We start from the raw sequence: 24718 nt of genomic DNA, 5'->3' as shown, positions 1-24718 counted from the left end.
TCATCTTCCCACTCTGTCCTCACTGAACACAAGCTCCCTACTCCCGTCCCTGGCAACTGCCCTTCTTTCTTGCCTCTACAGGTTTGACTACTCTAAGAACCTCATGTCAGCGGAATCCCAGTATTTGTGGGACTATTTTTAGTTGAGGACCGATTAGTGATACATTTGTCTTCCTCGCTGACAGGTGATCTGGAAAGTGCCCCAGTGTTGAGAACCTCCGAGGATGATGGCTGTTTCTATGAGCTCGAGTGGCATACGGCCGCCGCCTGCGTGCTGTCCAAGACGGAGGGCGAGAACTGCACGGTCTTTGACTCCCAGGCAGGTGTGTGCCCGCACACCACCTTGGTGGGGTGCCCGCTCCAATGGCTTAGGTTTTTTTTTTCTTTCCTTAAATATTTCCTGTGAGAGTTTAAGAGCTACCCCACTTGAGAACTAGACTCACACTGTTTCACCGGAGTTCTGGTGTCTGTGGAGATAATGAGGAAGCTACTGCCTCTACGATGCTTGGTAGAGGGCGGTGTGCAGTGACAGCAGGATGTGGGGCCGCAAGGAACGAATGCTGTTTGGACAGGCTCTTTGCATAAGTTAATGGCCTAGAAACCCGCCTTTGACTTTTCAAGAAGGTCGCTGCGTTGTGGCCTTCTGGCTTCACATGGACTGGTTGGTTGGTTGTTCATCGGCGGTTTTGGGCCTCGAGTCCGGTTTTAGGTTAATGCGGTAAAGCGGGCATGGTGGCAAATCCATCTCCAGGGGAGATGTCGCCAGTGTGGTTCCGGTGGCCTGCAGGGAAAGCATCTCTTTGGCCATTTCGCGGCTCCCTGCCAGTGGCCGGTTCCTGGGAAGGCTGTCTTTGAAGCTGTGAGCCTGGGGCCACGCTTCTCGACTGTGGTCTGACTGACCTTACATGTGGCGTCCTCTTCACTCTTCCTTAGGGTTTTCTTTCGATCTGTCACCTCTCACAAAGAAAAATGGTGCATATAAAGTTGAGACAGACAAGTATGAGTTCTACATAAATGTCTGCGGTGCGGTGTCTCTGAGTTCCTGTCCGCCGGGCTCCGGAGCCTGTCAAGTAGCAAAAATGCAAGTAACTTCCTTTTTAGTTATGGGCTTTCCTTAGATATCTCCTATTGACAGGTGTTTTATTCAGGAGTAGGTGTGTTCTCCACTGACATCATTGCTTTTCAGGGAGCGGTCAACTCTCAGAAGCCCTGGCCTCAAAAGCAGAGGACGCCAGGAGCTCGATTCCCTGGAAAGGGAGCAGGCCACACACATGCTCGGAGTTTATAATACCTTACTTCAGCAAAGCTTGCGTGTCTCAGTTGTTAGATACGCACATGTTTCTCTGTTCGGTGTGGTAATAGCTCGGGGGAGGGGGTTGTACCTTAAACCAGCTATGCTGAGTGTGGCCTTGGGTCCTGGTGTGGGGTGAGGCTGCCCTTCGGCCCCACCGCAGACCCCGGTGACCTGTAGCCCTGGGTCGCGGACATTACCCCCGCGCCCCCCACCCCTGCACTGCGGTGGCCTTGCTCCGGGTCACAGCATGACAGCCCTTCTGGCCCTGCCGTCCTTCCTGAGAGATGCTTGTTTGCTTGTTTCAGTGGTAATAAGGCTTGGAACTTGGGACTGAGCAATGCTAAATTGTCCTATTACGATGGCATGATCCAGCTGAACTACAAAGATGGCACGCCCTATAATAACGAAAAGCACACACCAAGAGCCACACTGATCACCTTCCTCTGTGACCGAGAGGCCGGAGTTGGTGTACCTGAGTATCAGGTAGGAGCTGTGCGGCGTGTGCACGCGTGGGCTTCCATCACCGATGAGAGCCGGGAGGGAGAGAACGCTGGTCTCGTAAAGGCAGGGGGCAAGAAAACAGTGGGTAGAACAGGGCTGGTGACTTCTCCGGAATGAAATGAGGTTCTAACCAGAGGTGAGGCGTGAGCTGTGGTCTTTCTTGGGGAGAAGCCATCAATGTGTCTGGCTCCCTCAGACACAGGACCCTGTCATGGGCCCTTTATTTGGAAGCAGAGCTATTATTTGTCTGGTTTCTTGGCCAATCAACATCTGCTATGATTTTAATTAATCTTTTTAGATTTGCCAGGGTAGGGCGCCTGGGTGGCTCAGTGGGTTAAGCCGCTGCCTTCAGCTCAGGTCATGATCTCAGGGTCCTGGGATCGAGTCCCACGTCGGGCTCTCTGCACTGAAGGGAGCCTACTTCCCTCTCACTCTCTCTGCCTGCCTCTCTGCCTACTTGTGATCTCTCTCTGTCAAAATTAATAAATAAAATCTTTAAAAAAAAAAAACATTTAGATTTGCCAGGGTACGTAGGCAGCTTTCACCTGAGCTGGTTACTCTTTGGGCCGTACACCTCGGTGGTTACGCATGACCCTGTTGATTTTGTGTACGAAACTTGCATCAGAAATCATGCTGATGCTACTCAGCTGAGTCCTAATCTATTAGTGGGACATCATCATTTGTGATAAGACAGGTGTAGATGGGCAAAGTAGACTTTCTTTCCTGTGGTTCTTACTTACAGAAAATGCCCGCCATTTCTTAAATGCTGACTTTGTGTTAACGTTCTGCTTTTTCTTTGTCATATGTCCCATTTCTCTCCTTGTCACATGGTCAGGAGGAAGATAACTCCACCTACAACTTCCGGTGGTACACCAGTTATGCCTGCCCAGTGGAGCCCCTGGAGTGCGTGGTGACCGACCCCTCCACAATGGAGCAATATGATCTCTCCAGGTGAGGCCAGGGCCAGCCCGCCCTTGTCCTTGGCCCCGGCCTGGGTCCAGGTTGGCTTAGGTTTGGCTGGTGAGCTCATAACTGGGTGGATAATGGGGAGTCAATTAAGTTCTGGGGGTGCAGGGCCAAGATGGGGAGTTTTAAGCAGAAGGAATTCTAACAATGGTCTGGTTGCCTTTGTGACGTTCACTGCTCTTTGTCATAGCAAAGTCTGTTTTCAGCTGCATCATTTACAACACGGACTGTCAGTACAGAGGTGTGGGGGAGGGGGCAGTGCAGGGTCCGCTGTGTACAAGTTCAGTGAAGGTCAAGCTAGTCGTGGGTGTTGTGAGTCACGGTGGGCTGCATCCCATAGTTTGACGGGTAGGGCAGTTTCGTTCTGTCTGTCCGTAACTTCTTAGAAACGAGTTGTCGGGCTGGGGTCTGTTAGCATCAGAAGCACGCATTTTGCCTTCACATTTTAGTCTCGCGAAATCCGAGGGTGGTCGTGGAGGAAACTGGTACGCCATGGACAATGCGGGCGAGCACAGCTCATGGAGGAAATACTACATAAACGTGTGTCGCCCTCTGAACCCGGTGCCGGGCTGCGATCGGTATGCGTCGGTGTGCCAGATGAGGTACAAGAATGAGCAGGTGGGTCTCGCCCTCCCAGCAGAGCACGTGACTCGGCGGGTGGAGGCGGGTGTTTTAGAGTGGACCCGGCCACTGGGACAAAACCCCCTGAGCAGGAGGAGCGCCCCCCCATACATGATCGCGCTCGAGTCATCGTTTGGATTTAGAACTTCACGAAATGCCTTGGAGCTGGCGGCCTCCGATCACGGCACGGGGTGGAGGACACTCCGATGCCTGGTCTTGACGGAGCTCACGAGTGTCTTCAGTCCGCAGCCCTCTGTGAAGAATGGTTTTTGACTCCAGAGGCTCTTGCTTCTGCTCATGCCGGGGAGCGTGGCTCAGGACCGTTGCTGTGGCTGTGGCGGGGCCACGCATGCTCCCTTGCTTGGGGCGCCTCCTTCCCAATCCAGCACGGTGACCGCCACAGCTCTGGGCCCTTTGCCTGTGTTCTTCGTGCTCAGGGAATCTTAAAGATGTACGTGTGGCTGCTTTGAAAATAGGGCGTCTTACGTCGGGAATGTACTTTTCCTGGCGCCTGTCATGTGGCAGCTTGGAGCGCGCCCTGGTGGGTCTGAGTGATGTTCCTTGCTGTGTGTGTGCAGGCACACCCATGTGTGCACTCTCTGTTGGAGCGATGGCCTCCGAGTACAGTCAGTCCTCATCGTCCACGGGTTCTGTGTTTGCGAGTCACTGCCTTGCCGGCACAGGTCTGTGGTCCCAGATCAAAACGTACAGTGCCCCAGTCCTTTGTGGACGTGTGTGGACTGGCCCCAGAGTGCATTCCCAGCGGAGGTGGGGCCAGGCGAAGCTCTGCCTTCTCGAGGCCTGTCCGATCGACGACCGTGGAAGGGGACCTGAGGGGCCGTGTGGGGTCTGGGGGCAGGGCTCGAGGCCCACCTTGGATGCCTGTTGGGATGGCCTCAGACCCATCACTCACCACGTCTGAACCTCCTTTCCCCTTTTGTAAAATAAAATTGAATGTGCCAGCAGGAGTTCTCAGGTTTTAAGATCATCATCTCTGTGGGATGGTGTCTGTATAGGTACGTGTTTCCCCAGGAGTGACGGGGTGATGTTTGGGGCGACTTCACAGATCACGAGTGCAGTGAATAACGAGAATCAAATGTAGCAGTCAGGAAGAAGGCTTGTTTTCTCCACGGAGGGAAAACCTAATAGACCCGTTTGTTTGCAGGGCTCCTTTTCTGAGGTAGCGTCCATCAGTAACTTGGGGATTGTAAAGGCAGGCCCTACGGTGGAGGACAGCGGCAGCCTCCTCATAGAGTACGTGAACGGCTCAGCGTGCACCACCAGCGACGGGAGGCTGACCACCTACACCACCAGGATCCATCTCGTCTGTTCCAGGGGCAGCCTGGTAAGGCGCGCATTGCCCGTGACCTTGCTTTCTTCAGGGTCTTCGGTGGCGGAGTGCCAGTCGATGTGTCTCTTCTGGAGATGGAAGAGTCTGGGGTGCTGGTTCCTCTCAGAGTTTTGTGTGGACGCTATCCTGTCCCTTAGTTCTTGTCAGCCGGTGATGGGGGATCCTGACGGCAGAACAGGCCTTAGGGACATTCATAGACAAGGAAGCTGGGTCAGTGCCGCTCGGGGCCACAGATGAACAGTGTGGGTTATGTGTGTAATTTGTGGGCAAATCAAGGATAAAAAACGAGGGCCAGGAAATAGAGACAGTTACAGAGATTGCTTCTGGCCCTGAGTTCCTTAGCCAGGGAAGAACAGAAGAAAAAATTCCACAAATAAAACTGCTCTGGGGGTCATTGAATGGTCCCAATCGTTTTCCTTAAAAAAAAAAAAAAAAAGTCAGTAAAATGTATATATAACATAAAATGTACCCTTTAAGCCTTTTTTAGGCGTTCAATTCAGTGGCGTGAAATACCTTCATGGCGTTATGCCCTGTCCCTGGCTCTCATGCTCAGAACTTGGCTGTCACAAACCCAGTCCCTTTTTAAGCTGGAATTTCGCATTTATATCTGGGTCATGTGTTTTTTGAATAATTGCCAGACTCTTAGATGAATGCAGAGTGGAGATAACGGAATTCACATTTATTACCAAATAAGTTATTTAGAAGGGTCAGGTATGCGTGCTGAGTACAGCTTCCTGTGGCTTCATCGAAGGAAGAGCACAGTGTATCCCGTGGACTTTGTCCCCCACATTCCAGGTGCCTTGCAGATCCCGAGGTCTCTGTGTCATCTGCAAACACACGATTTTTTTCCAAGAGATGATTTCTTTAGAGGTCAAGAAGGGGTCTCTGATAAGGGGATGAAGTTATTAGCTGGGTGAGTGTGGGCCGGTGTTGTGCAAGAGAGGTGTTCCATGACCGCACAGTAAACACGCTCCGTGATTAGCCTGGGGTTGGGTTTGCTGCTTTCTTCCTCAGTCTCGGGAAGGGTTCCCAGCTGCCCAGCCCAGCCCTTGCCATCCTCTGGGCATATTTGTGACCCCTCCTTAGAGCCTCACCTGCCTCCCCCTTCCCACTGTGGTTTCTCGTTGCCGTGGACATGCTGGACTGTTCCAGGCGGTTTTCCGGGGTCCTCAGTTTTCCAGCTTTCCTGTGACACTTTATGTGGACTGTGTTGTGTTTTCAGAGTGGCTTCCCATAGTCACTATATCTCCGAGGGCCTGTGTGGGGCTGGCCATGCCCCGTGCAGCCAGAGACTGCGAGCAGTGGTCACGTCTGCAGGGTTCCGCAAGCCACGGGACTTTCAGAACTTCCACGGCTAAAGCAGTTCCTTTTCACAAACACACTGTGGGGCAGTAGGCACCGATGTGCTTCTGTTTTACTGGGATGGGTGTTGGGGCCAGAGGGTGGGGGACTTCCAGGTCCGCAGGTACTCGGTGGGCAAGGCGACTGCCATTTCCTTCTCCTGCAAGCCTGTGCGGGTGTCCCGACTCCCCGGGCCCCTGTGTTCTCGTCTGTGTACACATGGTGGGTGATGACAGAACCGGGTTCCCGGGGTCATGGGGAGGCTCCGTTGAGAAATGCTAACAGAACTCCCAGTGGCGTGATAAACTCTCTCGGTGTGAGCTGCTGTTGCTGCAGAACGTGGTCCCGCGCATGTTTGGGGAACTTTTCTCTCAAACACACCCAGAAAAGTGCACAGAGCGTACGTGACACGGACAGCTGGGAGCACACTCACACTGAGCTGGGAGCAGCTGCCTGGAGCATGGGCGCCCCTTCTAGTCACTTCTTTGCCCCTGCGCTGGCCTCTGACCCCACAGGTCACTTCTCCCCAGTTTTCGGCTTATGTAGGTGAACTCTGTGCCTGGCTTCTCACGTGGCGTGTTCTTAGCGTAGAGCGTTTCTCAGGAGCACGGGCTTAAACGCAAGACTTGGACCCTGGTTGTGCCGTTTACTGCCCCGTGACCTCAGGTGAATTTCGTGACATCCAAGCCTGAGGGGTACCATCTTTTTAGTAGGAATGACGAGGACATTACATCGTAACTAGCTAGCGCACACAGGCGGCTGGCCGATCACGGACACACGTCAAATGTTCAGGAGGGTCTGGCTGGTTTCATATACGAGGCCGCTGCTGTCTTGGGGAGACTGAGCCGCCCTGTCATGCTGACTGTCCCCCTTTTACTCTTTCAGAATCCTCACCCCATATTTTCCCTCAGTTGGGAGTGTGTGGTCAGTTTCCTGTGGAACACAGAGGCCGCGTGTCCTATCCAAATAACGACGGACACAGACCAGGTACGGGTGCGGTCGTGGGTGTCTCGGTGAGCCGGCTCTGAACCTTCCCACCCGGGGGGGTCCCGGCCCTGCCCTCGCCCCTTCCCTCGTGCTTCCGGATCTGTTAGTGGCGCCCCTGTTTCCTGCGTGTTGACAGCAGACTTCTGGGAGTCCCGGGGGGCTCTGAGGGTTCGCCGCCGCCGCCGAGAAGTGAGTGGTGAGCACATCGCTCTAAGACCTCACGCGTACCAGTGCCCCGTCATCTACGGGGCCTGGCCCGTCTGTCTCGGTGTGATGCTCGAGGTTTTACAACTCCGACCCCGGCCCCGTTACTGCCATTTCTCCTGTGTGTCTGTTGCCATCGTGGCGTATCCTGCCCTTGGGCATGGCGTGTGCACGTGCCCTGGGGTGAGCCCTCCTGCGGGGCCTGGCAGCCGGCTGCGCTGTGATGGGCTCTCGGACTCCGAAAGGAGACTCATGGTTCCCACAGCCCTGGCTGTTTTCTCCGTGGTGGGACTTCCTTCTCTCCCACCACCTTTAAAATCTCCACTTTAACAGCAGAACCCAGGCTCACCTGAACTGCTGTTCCCAGCCAGGGTCGTGGGCTGGTGGAGCTTGCGGAGGGCGGGGAGGGCAGGGTGCCGCGCTCTGTCCTCGGCCATACATACAGCGGCCGGGGCTGCTGCTCCTTTCCCCGCATCTGGTGGGCTGCACAGGGAACAGACAAGGGGAGGGGAAGGTTTATGACGTCTCTTAGAAGAGAAGGGACATGAGGTACCTTGTGCCTCCCATCACCATTGCCTTTAAGTGAATAAGTGAGGTGGAAAACAGAACACTTACACCAACTTTAAGTTTTTTTTGCTTGTTTTTGTTCTATTTATTTATTTATTTATTTATTTATTTGACAGACAGAGATCTCAAGTAGGCAGAGAGGCAGGTAGAGAGAGAGGAGGAAGCAGGCTCCCTGCCGAGCAGAGAGCCCGATGCGGGACTCGATCCCAGGACCCTGAGATCATGACCTGAGCCGAAGGCAGAGGCTTTAACCCACTGAGCCAATCATGCCCGCTGTCTGCTGGGGGTTTGAGGCCAGTGAGAAGCGTGTGTTCTGTGAGGTCCGTGCGCGCAGGCTTTGGAGGTGCGCTGCGTCGTCTGAGTTCCTGTGTCTCTTCCCCCCGTTGCTCCTGCAGGCCTGTTCCATAAGGGACCCGAACAGTGGCTTTGTGTTCGATCTTAACCCGCTGAACACTTCCCAAGGATATGTGGTCTTGGGAATCGGGAAGACTTTTGTGGTAAGAGTTATGTGATGAATTTCCAGTTTGCTTTGAAACAAGGCAGTATGCACTGAAGTCGCCCGCAGCTGGGGTGGCTGGTGGCAGGTGTCTTTAGGAATGGCACAGCGACGGCAGCTCTCACCCAGGCGGAGACGAAAAATCCAAATTCCAAATTCAAATTCCAAATCCAAATCCTGCTCTAGTGCTGACGTGAGGGCGCCATTTTTCCAAAACTAAATTATTCCTGATCTGTTGCTGTGTGTCTGGAGCCGTGGTTTTGGGCCAACAGCGTCGGAGTCACCCGGAATTTGTTAAAAATACAGATTTTCGTGGGGCGGGTCCGTCAGTTTGTTTTAACCATCCCCCAGGAGATTCCGATGCCCCCGGAGTCTGAGAACCACCAGTCAAGAGGAAGTGGTAGTTCCCTGATCCTAGAAAAGACAGATGACCCGGGTGGCTATGTTCTAGAATCTTCTGACAGCACTTCTTTCATTGATAAGCCTGACGGAAGGAGAGAATAACCTTCGAAAACATGAAGTTGGTATAAGAACGTTTTTGTAGATTTGATACCGAGGTACGCGTGCACCTCACACGGGAGGGCGTACAGCTTGTTTCGCTGCCGGCAGAGCACTGAGCAGCGTTTGCCCCTCAGCAGCTCTTTGGCAGGTCTTCCACCAACCCCAACTCCCAAGTTGTTCTATGCAGTTTGGTTTATAATAGGTGAGAGCGAATGTGCCCCCACGTGAGAGTGAGAGGCAGGCAGGCGGACAAGAACGTTGTTGACCCACGTACAGGACGTGCTGGAAGGTACTCTGCCTCCTAAAGAATGTGCTAGAAGCAGGCCAGCCAGGCTCTGCCTGTGGCTGCCGGCAGGGGCGTCAGGAGGTGGCAGGTGTGTTGAGGTTCCTGGGTGAGCACAGCCTGCCGGCTGCCATCTACTTAGGACAACAGTGCCCTCCAGCCGACTCCCTGGCTTTGTGCCCTTGTCCCCTGGGCCTGCTGGGCTCCGCTGCCCCCAGGTCCCCCTGGGGCCCTCCCTTGCTGCTGAAGCTGCTGAGGAAGACATCTCTCCGGGGCCTGCACCCCCAGTCGGAGGGGCCGCAGGTGCAGGCAGCCAGAAGCCAGTGCCCACGGCTCAGCAGGGCAGGCCCGGGCTTCCCTCAGCCCTGATGCTCATTCATAGGCGAGACCTTGAAAGAAGGAAAGGGAACCTGCCCCAGCATTTTGTCCCCGAGGTCTCCTGCGCATAGCCCACCCGGTGGCTGAGCCCCTAACTGGCCATTTCCGGAGCAGGGGGCTTCAGTTTTTAAGAAAAGTGCCTTCAGCGTGTGACCTCAATGGTGGACATGCCGTCCACGAGCGCTTAGCCGCCCTGTGTCTTCCTGCTGCAGAGCGTGTCCTGCCTCGCTGTCCGGACAACGCGCCGTCCGCATTCTGTCCCCTGCGGCGAGCCTCTTGCCCTCAGGGCCGTGGCGCTGTCAGTAAACGCACTGGGCGTTTCTCCGACACGGCTCACGGGCATTGTCATTGCCCTTTACATGTCGCCTTTCGTGCCCCCTTCAGGGCTTAACGGCCGAGCGTGTGGTTGGTGACTTGAACGCTGCCTGGGTCATGGGGCAGCGCTTGAGTTGCCGGGGCTCTTGTTGGTGGCGAGTTACGTGGCCCGAGGTAACGTGCGTGGTTCTCGCTGTCTGGCCCCCAGCTTAACGTGTGTGGTACGATGCCCGTATGCGGGACCTTCGATGGCAAACCAGCCTCTGGCTGTGAGGCGGAGATTGAGACAGAGGATCTCAAGAATCTGAAGCCGGAAAGGCCGGTCGGACTCGAGAAAAGCCTGCAGCTGTCCACGGAGGGCTTTATAACCCTGACCTACAAAGGGCCGCTTTCCCCCGCCACAGGTGAGCTCTGGACCAATTGTGGTGCAGCCCTTAGGTGTCCCGGGGTCTCTGTGACTGGGGACCTTCTGAGCATGTACCGAGAGCCTCCTGCTGTCCTACCCCCCACCTCCCACCTCTGGGCCGTGGCCCCACGCTCCTGAATCATCCTGTGTGCTCTGCCAGGCCCCAGCGTGCGGCCCCGTCATGGGCGGGTTTTTGTGCTGTTGGTTCTCCTTCCTCCCGCGCCGTCCCCAGCCTCCTCACAGTCCCTCAGGTGGTTCTTGGACGTAAAACTTTGCGACCTCTGGCTTGGTACTAAACCTCTTTGCCTCGGTTCCCTCCCAGACCGCATGGGGATGATGGGTCACCTGCCGCCCCTGTGGACTGCTGTGGGTCCTTCCATGGCCTGCTGCCACCCCTGGCTGCAGGAGCCCTTCAGTGGCCCTCGCCCCCGCCCACAACCTCCCCGGTATTCTGTGTTCGGAAACATGTCTTTCGTTCACTCCTGTGTACTAGGAACTTGGTATTGACATCAGCTCACGTTTGGGTTGAGGAGCGGATGCTGCGGTTCCCTATTTTTTGGAATATCAGGACAGAGGACGTTAGGTTCACCCCATGAGCCCGTGGTGGTGTGGGTCACTGTTGCAGTGAGAGTGGCCACTCAGCAGTTCATGTCAGGCCCCGAGAAGCAGACCAGCGTGGTGGTGTCGTCATTTTAAAGGGGGGCTGTGAGGTTTGTTCCCAGTGGCCGCTGCTGCTCTGGGATGAATCGTGATGGCTGCTCTGTTTCTTAAAGTCTGTCCTCTTCATTCCCCAGGGACCGCTGACACCTTTATCATCCGCTTCGTTTGCAACGATGATGTTTACCCAGGGAGCCCCACATTCCTGCACCAGGACATTGACTCTGGCCGGGGGATCCGAAACACTTTCTTTGAGTTTGAGACTGCACTGGCCTGCGTCCCTTCTCCTGTGGATTGCCAGGTCACAGGTAAGACTCAGAGGACCCGGCTTAGGAGGCCGGTCGAGGGCATATGTGTGTGTGTGTGAGTCTGTCTACACGCACGTGTAAGCGTATGGTGGTGTGTGGCATGTTTGTGTTCTGTGCCTCTTTGATCCTTACGCTTGAGATGTTTCTCTTGAAGAGAATCTGGACTAAGGGTTTTAGTCTGTATTTTGGGATCAGAAGAGAATCTGGACTAAGGGTTTTAGTCTGTATTTTAGTATTTAGTCTGTATTTTGGGATCAGAAAATTCAGGGAAAGGAATATTATCAGATCTTATTTGAGGACCTAAAAGAAAGGCTGTGAAGCTGTATAAGGCACACCAAACAGTGTCCCCAGGAGGCCTCGGGCTCTGTACCTCCTGTCAGTGGTCCCCCTTGCGAAAGGCAGCTTAGAGGGGCAGAGTGAGTATGCGTGTCTGTAGGAAGACTCTGGGCTTCCTGTGGCTCTCCTGAGTCCTTAGCAACCCGCATCAATTTTGTGCATTGGGGTCTGCGGTCAGGGGTCTGCGGTCAGCGAGAAAGCAGAGCTAGCCTGTGTTTCCGTGTATTTCAGACGATGCTGGGAATGAGTATGACCTGAGTGGCTTGAGCAGAGTCAGGAAGCCCTGGACTGCTGTGGACACCTCGGCTGATGGAAGAAAGAGAACTTTCTATTTGAGTGTTTGCAACCCCCTCCCTTATATTCCTGGATGCCACGGTGAGTTGAGAGCATTTCACTTGAGTTCCGTCTGCCTTCCTCCTGTCCCCTGCCCCACACGAGCTCCCGGCTCTTGCAGGCAGCGCAGTGGGGTCCTGCCTGGTGTCAGAAGACAACAGCTGGAACCTGGGCGTGGTGCAGATCAGCCCTCAGGCCGCAGCCAACGGGTCCCTGAGTATCGTCTATGTCAATGGTGACAAGTGCGGGAACCAGCGCTTCTCCACCAGGATCACGCTCGAGTGCGCTCAGACCTCGGTGCGTGAGCGGATGAATGCGAGCGTCTGCCTGTTGGTGCCTCCCTTCTCTCCGTCTTCTCTCTGAGTTCAGAGCTGTCCCTGCTTTCCTGGGCTTTAGGCCTTCAGTAGCATTTGGCTAGATTCTTCTCCACGTCCTGCATGATTAATAAGTGCTCTGTGTTTTTCCTCGTGGAGATTGAAAGTTGGATGTTAATTGTGGCTTTCTGACTGTAAAACATAAAAACATAAGTTGTTGGTTTCTGTTATAGGGATCCCCAACATTTCAGCTTCTGGATGATTGTGAGTATGTGTTTGTCTGGAGAACGGTGGAAGCCTGTCCCGTCATCAGAGTGGAAGGTAAGACCTGGGGCCCAGCCCCCCAATAGTTGTAAACGGCTGAAGTAGCAGAGACTCCACACAGCATCCGAGGTGCAAAATCCCGTCGTGTTGGCCATGTGCTTGGTCCTGAGATGCTACATAGCGGACGGGTCGTTTCTTACCCGTGGGTTTTGACTCCAGTGCTTGGCTGACTTTGCCAGTGACATCCTCCTTGCCTACCTGGAGTGATGGTGGGTTATTGTCTTCCTGCATTTAGGAATCTTAACTTGGGTTGTTGATTGGTTAAGTGGATCTTTACCCTGTGACCTCGGCTTTTCTAGAAGGCTGTCTCATAGGCAGTTTGTACTGTCTGTACAAGCACGATGAGAAAACGTGGAAATGGCATTTAATGCTTATTTTAAGACAGTAATCACCTGATTAAAAATTGGAAGACTTTGTTTGCCCAACAGTGTGTCAGTGGGGTCACGGTTGCCCTTCAATTCTGTGTGTTCTTGAAGGAGACAACTGTGAGGTGAAGGACCCGAGGCACGGCAACTTGTACGACCTGAAGCCGCTGGCTGTCAACGACACCGTGGTGACTGCGGGCGAGTACACCTATTACTTCCACGTCTGTGGCAAGCTGTCCTCGAAGGTCTGCTCCACTAGCGACAAGTCCAAGGTGATCTCATCGTGTCAGGAGAAGCGGGGACCCGAGGGCTTTCAGAAAGTGGCAGGTACCGTGCGTTTTTTTTCTGCTCTTGTGCAAGAGAGGAATTATGTATTAGGGTGTTACGCTGAAGGGGGGTCTCTTTCTAGAGTCGGAAGAAAGCTACGTTCTGGTGAAATATTAATGGTGCTTCTGATTTTGTTGGATTTTCTTAAGCAGAATGTATACCGGCAGATGTCGTTAGAGCATCTTATCTGTTTATTTTAGCAATTCCAGTTGCTGATGCTTTATTTTAACTCGGCGCAGGCTGAAGTAGCCAGTAGTGGGTGTTCTGAGGTAGTACTTTCTAGAGTTGAGTCAGAGGGGAGCCCTCTAGGACGGGGTTTGGCTCTGAACTTACAGGACAGGCTGTTCACAGTGCTGCCTCAGCAGCCGGGCGAGTGAAGCTGTGTTTAAGAACGTTTAAAGATTGTATTGTAGAAAGAGCGAGAGAGCTCGTGGGCACAAGGTGGGGGGAGGGGCAGAGGCAGAGGGAGAGGAGCTCAGGCGGACTCCTTGTGCACGGGTTCGATCCCGCGGCCCTGAGATCACCACCGGAGCTGAAACCAGGAGTCGGACGCTTCACTGAGCCACCCGGGTGCCCCTCAGTTTAAGAACTTTGAGAAGGAAATAGCTGATGTGACACGCGTGTGGGGAACTCGTAGGGGCCACCTCTCCAGTGACGAGGCTGGGGAGTGGCCGCCGCTCGTCGTTCCCGCCATCAGTCTGTAACGCGGTGACCTGGGGCTGGAGGAGGCCTGTGGCGCGCTGTGGCCGGGCACAGGCTCCAGCACCCGGGGCCGGGCGTGCCCGCTCTTCTGGCCCTTTACTCAGGGGATGTGACGGGACGGGTCTGTGAGAGCAGGCGTGGTGGCGTCAGTCCTGGTTTTGATCCGGTTCTCTCTGAGCAGGTCTCCTCACTCAGAAGCTGACGTACGAGAATGGCTTGTTGAAGATGAACTACACAGGGGGGGACACTTGCCATAAGGTGTACCAGCGTTCCACAACCATCTACTTCTACTGTGACCGGAGCACCCAGAGGGTGAGTGGGCTCGGCCCGGCCGGGTACGGTTCCCCAAGCTCCCGGCCCTCCGTCCGCTCTGGAGTTTCAGACTCCCCCGGGTAGCCGAGTGTAGATGCCTCAGTTACAGAAGGTGCGTCGGAACCCGGGTCCGCTGTATGGCCCTTCGTGACCACCCTTTCCCATGTGCGCTCCCGAGATCCGAAGTGTGAGGAGCGAGCTGGAGCGTCCCCTCTGATGCGCCTCTCCCCTTCCAGCCGGTGTTCCTCAGGGAGACGTCAGACTGCTCCTACCTGTTCGAGTGGCGGACGCAGTACGCCTGTGCGCCTTTCGACCTGACCGAGTGCTCCTTCAAGTGAGTGGACGCGTCTGTTGGCTCTTCCGCACGCCGGAGGAGCTTGGGCCAGCTTTGGTGTTCGGGGGACGGGAGGTTAGCTTAGGTGGTTTCTCTAAGCCTTTGTCCCTTCCTAGTCAGATGAGCGCTGGGACTAGGTGAACTTCCAAATCCTTCACAGCTTCGGGTCAGGGATTATTTTGGGTTGAGATGCACACCTGGCCTCCACCCCACCCTCGCATGCTGCTTGTGTGTGGGGGCACGACAGTGAAGAAGGTGTGGAGAGGATGAGGGGCTGGGTGGTGTGGGAGATGCGACCCCCAGACTGTAGGTTTTCGGGGTCCGTCGGTGGCTCTTTGGGTCTCGGGTCACCTGTGGTTCCTGGAATTGGGTGGTTTTGCGTGCCCTTGAGGTAAGAGAGAGGGCTTTGCTGTGTATGACCCCACCAAGAGTTTTCCTTGGAACTGTCACAAAATAGGCACATTGTATCCCATCCCTGGAGGTTTTGTCTGTGGTTCTGAGCAGTTAAGGGACATGCTGTCTCTTCTGCTGTGTGATGACCTGAAAGGGATCGCAGGGCTGTAGCATTCAGTCCTGGGGGAAAGTAGAGTCGCTTCCGTGTTTCCTTCCTTCCTGTTCTGCTTGGTTGCGTTCTCTCCTTTTATTTAGGTAAAGTAGTAATTCTTTCAGTTTCAGTAACGTATGGTAAAGCGTACCTTCAGGAATCTGCATTTAGTGATGTTGAATCGTCATTTGTTTTGAAATGTTTCTTTTTCCAACAAAATGCCTTGTGAAACAAATTCGTTTCTCATTTCTAGCGGGTGTGAACAACCTCCGAGTAGATAGCCCCGATTGGCTTAGCCATTCTTCCTGCCCTTTGAGGCTGTCTTCCGTTTTCTGAGGTTTGCGTACAAAGAGTCTACTTTTATATTTTTGTACGTAAAGCTTTTCCTATCATGTGTTTTATGCTCCATTTTTAAAAATTAATGAGTCAAAAATGGAATAATTAGAACGGAAGCTTACACGCGCACATTGTAGTAAATTCAGGGAAGTACAAAAATGTGTACAGTGAGGTCACCTGGCCGGTAAGGTTTTCTCTGACCACGCCATCTAAAATCTCAACCTCCCCGCCACCACCCAGCCCCAGACTTTTTTGCTCTTCAGCTTTAATTGCCCTCTGACATACTCTATACTTAAAAAAACTTGTATCTTGTTTCTCGTGGTAATTTGTGTGAATTTCATAAGACGGGTGATTTGTATCTTTTTGGGTCAATATAACACTCTCGGCTTAGCCCATATTTTTTGAACCAGTGGATGCTTTCCGGTCTCCTCTTCCTGCTGGGACCTCGTGGAGTGGCGTCTGTGATTGCGCCTCTGTTCCAGCTGGACCTGGCGCCCCTGGGGACAGACGCGTGTCTCACTCCCCGTTAGCACTGCGCCTGCTGTGGGGTTGGCTCTGAGGAGCGGTTGTGTGTGGGTGTGTACAGTAAGTGAACGTCAGCCCGAGCGACAGTCTGCACCAGTGCACGTGCACTCCCGTGGCCGCGGTTGCCTTGGGGCTGGACGGCAGGTGGCTGCCGCTGAGAGTGCTCCGAGCCGGGAGCGTTCTGGGCTGTCCGCTGTTCGCTTGCGTCCACTCGCCAGCCTGAGCACGGGGAGTGCTTCCCTTGCAGGCTTCGTCTTTGCCCTTCTTTGGATTAATACACGACTTTGCTGAGCCAAGTCGTGAAGTTTCCTGAGCTTGGGTTCTGATTCTGACGGGAGGTGTGGGCGAGGTCCAGTCTGAAGTTCTGTCCCTGGCGGGGACCGAGGCCCAGAATGTCAGGCCCAGCCTGCACCTCAAATATCGAGTCTTTCCAGTGCTCGGTGTCCACCCGGAGTACCCGGTGAGCCTAACCGCAGTGTTCTCTTCCCTCCAGAGACGGGGCCGGCAACACCTTCGACCTCTCGTCCCTGGCAAGGTACAGTGACAACTGGGAAGCCGTCACAAGCACAGGAGCCACCGAGCACTACCTCATCAACGTTTGCAAGTCTCTGTCTCCCCAGGCCGGCTCCGGTGAGAGAGGACTCCTGGTGGGCAGATGGCTTGTGGTCAGACTGAGGGCAGATCGAGCAGGAACAGGGTTCTGTGAAGGCGCTGTGGCCACGAGGTGGCGGGAGGAAGTGATTATTTAAGGGTCTCAGAGCTGATCCCTGGGATGGTCTAGCAGAAGTCCTTGTTGGGGGAAAAAAAAAAAAGTCCTTGTTGAAGGCACTGCTGGGAACATAGTCGTCTTGTTTGAGCATGAGTTGGAGGCAGGTGGTGGGAATCGTGGTGGCAGGTGACTCTTAGCAGGGTAGGAGGAGACACGGAGTGAAAGAGATGGAGCGCGCGCCTGTTTACTGAGAGTGATGTGGGCAGGTGAGCCTCTTCACCTGAGGTCATGGGCTGCTTCCCCCCACTTTCTGTGCCAGGCAGATCAGTGACAGTGTGGTTCCTAATCCATGAGGTGGGACTGGCTTTTTATGCGGGGCAGATAGCACAGACGTTTTAGGGACTGGGAAATCAGAGTTCTCAGTAACTTAAAGGTGGTCCTTGAGTGTGGGCCATTTGAAGTGTGCGGTTGGCTTATCTAGGTATTTTAGCTTCGACACATTGGGGATTCAGAAGTAATCCAGGCTGTGAAATCTTGGATTCTCCCCACACCCCGTGCCTACCCCCTTCCATCTGAAGTAGAACAGCATTTAACTGAGAAGTCCTGTGGCATCTTGTCATCTCACGTGGAAGAAACAGCAGATATCAAGTGTATCGCACGTCTGACCTTACTTACCAGGTAAATCGTGGGCTGGAAAATCAGCAAAGGTAACGACCGTGTCTCCTCTCACAGAGCCGTGCCCTCCAGAAGCGGCCGCGTGTCTCCTGAGCGGCTCCAAGCCCGTGAACCTCGGCAGGGTGAGCGAGGGGCCGCAGTGGAGAGATGGTGCCACCGTCCTGAAATACGTCAACGGCGACCTGTGCCCAGACCAGATTCGGAAGAAGTCAACCACCATCCGCTTCACCTGTAGCGAGAGTCAAGTGGTAAGTGACACAGTTTCCTGAACCCCCAGTGCGACAGCTCTGGGCCTGTACGGATCCCAGGGCCCGTGAGATGGCCTCACTTCCCCTGGGGTGTGAGTGGAGGGTGCGGTGCCTGGGACGCCCTGCTGGACAGCGGGTGACGGCCGTGTTGTTTCAGCCTGTGGCTCGTGGGCACCTGCCTCTCTTTGCTGACTCCTGGGGTGTCTGACTTGGAGTTCTAGTCTCAGAATTAGTGGATTCTCCTTGAAGTTTGGTCCCCGGAAGGTCCCCCCAAGGCCGTAGAGCAAACTGCTCTTTGACCGTGCCCTTTGCCTTTACGGATGCAGCTTGGGAGAAGCTGAAGGTGAGACAGACCAGGTTCAGGGCTGCTCTGTACTTCCTAGCTTGCTTGCTTAGCTGTGCCAAGCTGTTCACACGTGAGTAACACGAGCTGTTCCCGTCTCGCCAAATCGTCGTGAGTTTAGAGAGAAGATGGAAGGGCTGGGCATCACGGCTGGGGCACGGCTGGGGTGCGGGAAACGGGGCCGGGCTCTTTCCGTGGTCCCTGCCTCTCTCTGAGGGGTTGCTGCGTGTGAAGTTAAGGAGATTTCTCTAGACTGATGTTCCCCACGGGAACATCTCCACGTGTGAGATGAAGGTGAAGCCCCGCGTGGTATTCAAAATTACGGTTGTAGCTAATTGTTGGAAGAAGGTCAAGCCGGACCAGCCCACTCAGTGTTCTAGGATGGAGGGTCCCCTGGCTCCAGCTGTGTTTGGCCAGCAGTGGCAGGAGGAGCTCTGGGGTCCGCCCTCCGACAGGAGCAGCCGCTGCGGCTTCCTCCTCGGGGAGCTGTGCAGAGGCTTAGCCTAGACGGGAGCCACGGGGACTGGACTCCTGGGCCCCGATAGACCTTCTCAGCTCCATAACTGGCAGAGGCTCGTGGCGGAGGAAGAAGGAGCTGAAGGACATGTGGGAGGAGACGTGAGGGTGGTGAGTGAGGGGCTCTGCCGGTGGGTGGCCCAGAAGGCTGGGCTGCAGGGCGGGCTGTGGCCTCGTGGCTGAGCTGCTGCGGGTTTATCTGGAAAGGAGTGTTCCCTCTGGATCAGGCTTAGCAGCTCTGTCGTGGACCGGAAGCTTGGGGAAATGCAGAGAGGCCTTCGCCAGTGCAAGTGGAGGACGAGTAGAGGAAATGACGAGTTCTCTGGTTGGGGCTCTTTGTTTAGTCTATAATAAGGGATTTCTTTGCGTTTCAGAGTGTTATCAGCTATATACTCCTTCCTGACTCTCCAGAGCCTTCGAGCCTGCTTCCTCACCCTGCCCCCTGCCTGTCTTTCTCTGGCTATAGCTGTAGGAGAACCTCTATGGTCCCCCAAGTGGATTTCTGGCTCTGAGTCGGTCTCACCTTGCGTGTGGGAAGGCCCCAGTGAAATCCCAGGAAGATCGTGACCCTTTGCTTTTCTCTGTCTGCCCTTGGCCCATAAAGACCCTGACCAAAACTCAACGTGGTGCTGCAGAGAAGCTCTTCACTGGGTGTCAGCTGACGCGTCGTAGAAATTGTGCCATGTTGGCAGTGCTCTGTCCTTTGCTTGTAGAACTCCAGGCCCATGTTCATCAGTGCGGTGGAAGACTGCGAGTACACCTTCTCCTGGCCCACACCGGCGGCCTGTCCTGTGAGGAGCAATGTGCACGACAACTGCCAAGTCACCAACCCTGCTACAGGTGAGGGACACTGCCAGTCACCAACCCCCCCCACACTGACGGATGCCACCAGTCACCAGCACCCCCCCACAGTGAAGGACCGTGCCAGTCACCAACCACACAGTGAGCGACACTGCCGGTCACCCACCCCAATAGTGAGGGACACGGCCGGTCACCAGTGGCCATAGTGAGGGACTAACATGAAGCTGGGGAGCAGGACACCGATGGGCAGCAGCATTCTGTCCACGTGTGTGCACGTTGGCTGCTTGTCTTGGCTCTACCCAGTTGTGTTTACTTGGACTTCTTTGATGGGGAAGGGACTGATCCACCTCCCTGCGAGCCTTGCTGTCCCGAGGGTGCTGGTCCCAGCAGCTGGAGGCTTGCAGAGTTGCCTGGAGTCAGCGTCTGTGTTAACCTTCCAGCGGTCGTGTGCGGGCAGCTGGGAGACGGCGACTGCATGGCTGTGCTGAGGACCCAGCAGGCTGTAGCTGGCATCCCTTGGCCCCGGGAGGGATGCCGTCAGGCCCTCCTGAATCCCGCTTGAGTCCTAGTGGCTGCTGTGGCCCAGCCCCGAGGACACTTGGAGGCGCTGTCACCTGAGGAGAGAGGAGCTATCCTATAAACTTGGAGACCGCAGCCTCATGGTATAGACTAGCGGGCCAGGAGCCTTTTTAGGTCCCGGTCAGTGAATGAGGCAAGTGGCGGACTCACAGCAGGAAGTCACAAGTCCCGATAGCCAGCGTGGTCCACGTGTGAGCATGCTGGCATCACTGTGCGTCCCCCTTCCCCACTTCCAGGACATCTGTTTGACCTGAGCTCTTTAAGTGGCAGAGCAGGACACACGGCCGCCTACAGTGAGAAGGGGCTCGTGTTCATCAGCGTCTGTGACGACAATGAAAACTGCTCCCCTGGTGTGGGTAAGTGCTGTGGCTTCCTGCCTGTGGCTTGGCTTTCCCGTCCCCAGGGCTGTCCCCAGCCCTCACATTCCTGTGGCAGAAGAGAGGAGTGGACTGAAGACCGGTCACCTTCCCTGCTATAACACTCTGTGCACACGGGGGAGGCACGGGACCGCGTGATGGAGTAGTAGATGCGGGACGCTTGCCGGAACCACCCTGGGTGCTCAGAATGACGAGGGTTAGCTCCAGGTTTGCAGAAAGCTGGTCATCGGAGTCCGTGACTGAGTTTCCCTCTCCCTCCGTGTTCGCGCAGGGGCCTGCTTCGGGCAGACCAGGATCAGTGTGGGCAAGGCGAACAAGAGGCTGACCTACGTGGATCAGGTCTTACAGCTGGTGTATGAGGGCGGGTCCCCCTGTCCCTCCAAGTCCGGTCTGACCTACAAGAGCGTGATCAGCTTCGTGTGCAGGCCCGAGGTGGGGCCCACCAACCGGCCCATGCTCATCTCTCTGGACAAACAGACGTGCACGCTTTTCTTTTCCTGGCACACGCCTCTGGCCTGCGAGCAGGTGGTGAGTCTGCGGCCCGCGTGACCTCTGAGAGGTGCCTTCCTGACGCCTGGGTACCCACGGCCCAGGTGGACCCAGCTCCCTGCACCGGCTTTCCCATAGTTCACTGTCCCCCGCCGCTCCCCTCCGGAGGGCAGCCGCACCGCTCAGCCGCCCACGGTGGCCCCAACGATGAGTAGTGGGACCTGCCCACGCGTGGGGGAGTGTTGTTCTGTTTCTTGTGCGGCTTTTGTGCTACGGTTAAACTCCCGGGGGGACTTCGCGGTGGTGAGGAGAGTGTTCTTGGGAACTCCAGTGAGGCCGTCCCTGTCTGACAGACGGAGTGCTCTGTGAGGAACGGAAGCTCCATTATCGACCTGTCCCCGCTCATCCACCGCACGGGGGGCTACGAGGCGTACGACGAGAGTGAGGATGAAACCTCCGACACCGGCCCTGACTTCTACATCAACATCTGCCAGCCGCTGAACCCGATGCACGGGGTGCCTTGTCCCGCCGGCGCGGCTGTGTGCAAGGTTCCCGTCGACGGTCCCCCCATAGTAAGTACGGGAAGCGCGAGGCGGAAACGAGTTTTGCAGGATTTTCAGCAGTTGTCACGTTGTGTTTCTTGTTTTCAGCGGAGGGTTACTTAAGCAGAAAGGAGGGTGCAAGGGTCTGGGGCTGTGTCCTGGGTCCAGTTGGGGAAGATGAACGTAGGGATTTGTGCCGCGAGCCACCGGCTGGTGATGGCAGCCCGAGGGGCCCCTCGCAAGGGAGGGAACCGTGAACACGTGCGAGTAGCTAGACTTCTGGTGTCGTGTTAGGATTCTCAAGGTTGACCCCGATCCGGAGACTTTCTGTAAAGTGGCAAGAAAGAACACCGATAACTTGATTTCTTTCTTTGAAATGTATGTCTTGGGTACAGAAAGGTTGCCCCTCCCGAGCACATTGGTAAATGGATCCTCCTGGGGCAGGAACAGATCCGCCGAGTGCTGGAGCCTCTGCCTTGAAAGCTGGGGGGTCCTAGCACTTTGTAGTACAGCTTTGGCTCTTTGAAACTTGTCTTCATGAGTCGTTTTCATGTTTTATCACATCCCTGCTGTGCTTTATTATTTGAGCTGCATCTCAAAAGGGTCTGTTTTTTTCTTTTTAAGATTTTATTTATTTGTTTGACGCAGAGAGAGAGATCACAAGTAGGCAGAGAAGCAGGCAGAGAGGAGGGGGGAAGCAAGCTCCCTGCTGAGCAAAGAGCCCAATGTAGGGCTCGATCCCAGGACCCTGAGATCAGGACCTGAGCGGAAGGCAGAAGCTTAACCCACTGAGCTACCCAGGTGTCCCAGAGGGTCTATCTGTAGGCTTTACACAGTCCTGTCATAAAATTGGAAATGCCCTTTTTTTTCTTTAAAGATTTTACTAGAAAGTGTGTGCGTGCGTGTGTGTGTGTGTGTGTGTGTGTGTACATGAGTGGGGGAAGGGACAGTGGGAGACGGAGAAGCAGGCTCCCCGCTGAGCAGAGAATCCGACTTGGGGCCCAATCCCACGACCCCGGGATCTTGACTTGAGCCAAAGGCAGACACTTAATTGACTGAGCCACCCAGGCGTCCCTGGAGATGTCCTGTTAAAAATGGGCATTTTCTGCAGCGTCAGTGGGGAGAGATGTTGGGAGTGGGTGGGGAAATGGATGATGATAGGAGTCTCACAGAGTCTGGCCTCCATGAGGAGCGAGGGCCTGGGTGAACCACATCTTCGTCGGAAGCATTTCCGTGCCGTCCTCTCTGACCACGCAGGTTGGGACCTGGATGTGAGTCTTTTCTGAGAGGTTGGGTCTGCTATATTTTCCTGGCTGCCTGTCCTTTTTCAGAACTTAGAAACGATAGCCAGTTCCCTGCTTGGAGCAGGCATCGTGTCATCGTGGCCTGAACATGCCCCACAGTGATGGACGAGAGCCCCACGGCTCACTCTGCCACTCATCACCCACACACACACCACTTCTGGCCCTTCCTCTTTCCTTCATCCTTGGGATTATTTGCTCAGAAATATTTACTGAGCTGCCAGAAGATGCTGCGCTGAGCAGTAAAACGTCACAGGAAGCAAGCCTTTGCCTTCCCAAGGAGGTACCGAGGGGCAGTGCCAAGGAAACAGGAGTCCCGGGGCAGTGGTGGGCAGGAGGAGGCGAGCCGGCGTGGGGGCAGACCCGTGGGTCCTTGTGGCGCACCATCGGGTAATAAGAGACCACGCAGCATTCTTGAGACACCTGAGAGAGAAGATCCTACTGCCTGGTGTCTTCGAGAATTGACCATGGTTGCAAATAGAATCCTATTGCTAGAAACTGTGGGATCGAAACTGATGACTGCTGATGAACTGAACTTTCTGAGCAGCGGCTTTTATTGTCAAGACTTGTCAAGTCAGTTGCTGTTAACCTAGTTTCTATAGATGCTGCTCATTTTCAAAACACACGAGGTACTATGTTTGCCCTTCTGTATTAGCCTGTGTGTGCTGTGTCAAGGAGCAATTTCCTGAAATGCTGTTTGCCTTTTTCTTTGTTTAGGATATTGGCCGAGTCACGGGACCCCCAATACTCAACCCCATAGCTAATGAAGTTTACTTGAATTTTGAAAGTAGTACTCCTTGCTTGGCGGACAAGCATTTCAACTATACCTCACTGATTGCATTCCACTGTAGGAGAGGCGTGAGCATGGTAAGTGTGCACCGCTCGCAGTCCGGGGGCTGAGGCCTGGGTTAGTGAGCCACAGCTGCAGGCCCAGAAAGCGTGCTTCGGAATTAAGGATGCCCGTATTGAACACGGATGCGGTCGTGTGGTACATCAGTGGGGTGCTGAGTAATTTAAAACCATTAATTTTTTTAAAAAGATTTTATGTGAGAGAGACTATGAGAGAGAGTCAGCATGCACACAAGTTGGGGAGGGACAAGAGGGGGGGGGAGAAGCAGGCACCCCGCTGAGCGGGGAGTCCATGAGGGATTTGATCCCTGGACCCTGGGATCATGACTTGAAACAAAGGCAGACACTTAACCGCCTCAGTTACCCGGGTGCCCCCAAACCATTAATTTAACAATGAGTGAGCCCACACTGAATTAGTGGGGCGGACTTCGCATAGCAAGGCTCGATGGGATTTGAAAACGTGAAACACTTGAACATAGGAGTGGTACTCAAGGTCTGCCAACGTACAGAAGTATCAGCTTTCTTCTTCCTTTCTAGAAACTATAGCATCAGTGATTTTATTCTTACTGGGGACTCAGACTTCTGGCAGCTCTTGTCGTTCAGGATACGACCCAAGATTTAGAATTTAGCCAACAAAAGAAGGCCTCTCGGGAATCAAAATAGCTCTAACAGAACTGTGCGTGTTCCTTCTAAGGAGGTTATCGACTTCTGTTTTACATGCATTTAAAAATAACACAGTTTCCATCACGAGTACTGTTCTTGTTACACAGAGTTTCTGCATACGTTTTCTCGTGCTTTTTCTCTATGAACAGGAGATAAATGGTAGGTTGTGGTCCCCATGTCACAGGGACTCAGCCTCTGGGTGTTGCCGCTGACTCCCACGGCCCGCAGTGACCGCCGGGACCCCACCTTCTCGGGTGGTGAGCTCTTCGCCCCGGGCAGCCCAGCTTCCCAGCGCGGAGTCGGTGCTTCTGAAATTCAGAACACGCTGAAGACTTAGTCTCCTGGCGCGAATGCATGGCGGCTGCTTAGGGTGTGCGTCCATCTGATAAGAATATTTCTGCATTCTGCTGCTTTAGAACCGTGAATGTGCGTGATCATAGGACTGTGTGTGTGTGAGGGTGTGTTAGAGAGAGGAGGGATAGGAATATATAGCTCGGGTTTCCTCTTGAAACCCTGAAGACGATGAGCTGTAAGCCTTATCTGGCCCTAGAAGCTCAGGTAACGATTTTGGTTCTGGAATGTGTCCTGTGAATTCCCTAAGCAGACTTTCTGGTTTCTTGGCCTGTAGCAGGTTTGTCAGGCAAAGGGAGCTCTGGCTTGTGACCGTGGTGGGAAGGGAGGGGGAGGACACAGACCAGC

The 24718-nt window shown here is 54.6% G+C and overlaps 1 protein-coding gene across 1 annotated transcript in view; it reads left to right on the top strand.

Annotated features, from left to right (window-relative positions):
* The window catches only part of IGF2R (insulin like growth factor 2 receptor), a 97110-nt gene that overhangs the window by 54535 nt on the left and 17857 nt on the right, over positions 1–24718 (top strand). Inside the window, exons 14-36 of the mRNA XM_046004396.1 lie at positions 185–322; positions 933–1080; positions 1599–1776; positions 2630–2745; positions 3210–3378; positions 4547–4726; positions 6959–7060; positions 8227–8328; positions 10013–10208; positions 11005–11175; positions 11743–11886; positions 11966–12141; positions 12392–12479; positions 12959–13174; positions 14058–14188; positions 14425–14522; positions 16421–16557; positions 17369–17559; positions 19132–19258; positions 20035–20154; positions 20447–20703; positions 21018–21236; positions 23225–23374. Of these exons, the coding sequence (XP_045860352.1) occupies positions 185–322; positions 933–1080; positions 1599–1776; positions 2630–2745; positions 3210–3378; positions 4547–4726; positions 6959–7060; positions 8227–8328; positions 10013–10208; positions 11005–11175; positions 11743–11886; positions 11966–12141; positions 12392–12479; positions 12959–13174; positions 14058–14188; positions 14425–14522; positions 16421–16557; positions 17369–17559; positions 19132–19258; positions 20035–20154; positions 20447–20703; positions 21018–21236; positions 23225–23374 (3554 nt within the window). The remainder of the gene's footprint in view (positions 1–184; positions 323–932; positions 1081–1598; positions 1777–2629; positions 2746–3209; positions 3379–4546; positions 4727–6958; positions 7061–8226; positions 8329–10012; positions 10209–11004; positions 11176–11742; positions 11887–11965; positions 12142–12391; positions 12480–12958; positions 13175–14057; positions 14189–14424; positions 14523–16420; positions 16558–17368; positions 17560–19131; positions 19259–20034; positions 20155–20446; positions 20704–21017; positions 21237–23224; positions 23375–24718) is intronic.

The sequence above is a fragment of the Meles meles genome, chromosome 5 (assembly GCF_922984935.1).
Source record: "Meles meles chromosome 5, mMelMel3.1 paternal haplotype, whole genome shotgun sequence".
NCBI classification, from domain to species: domain Eukaryota; kingdom Metazoa; phylum Chordata; class Mammalia; order Carnivora; family Mustelidae; genus Meles; species Meles meles.
This window is presented reverse-complemented; position numbering and strand designations above follow the sequence as displayed.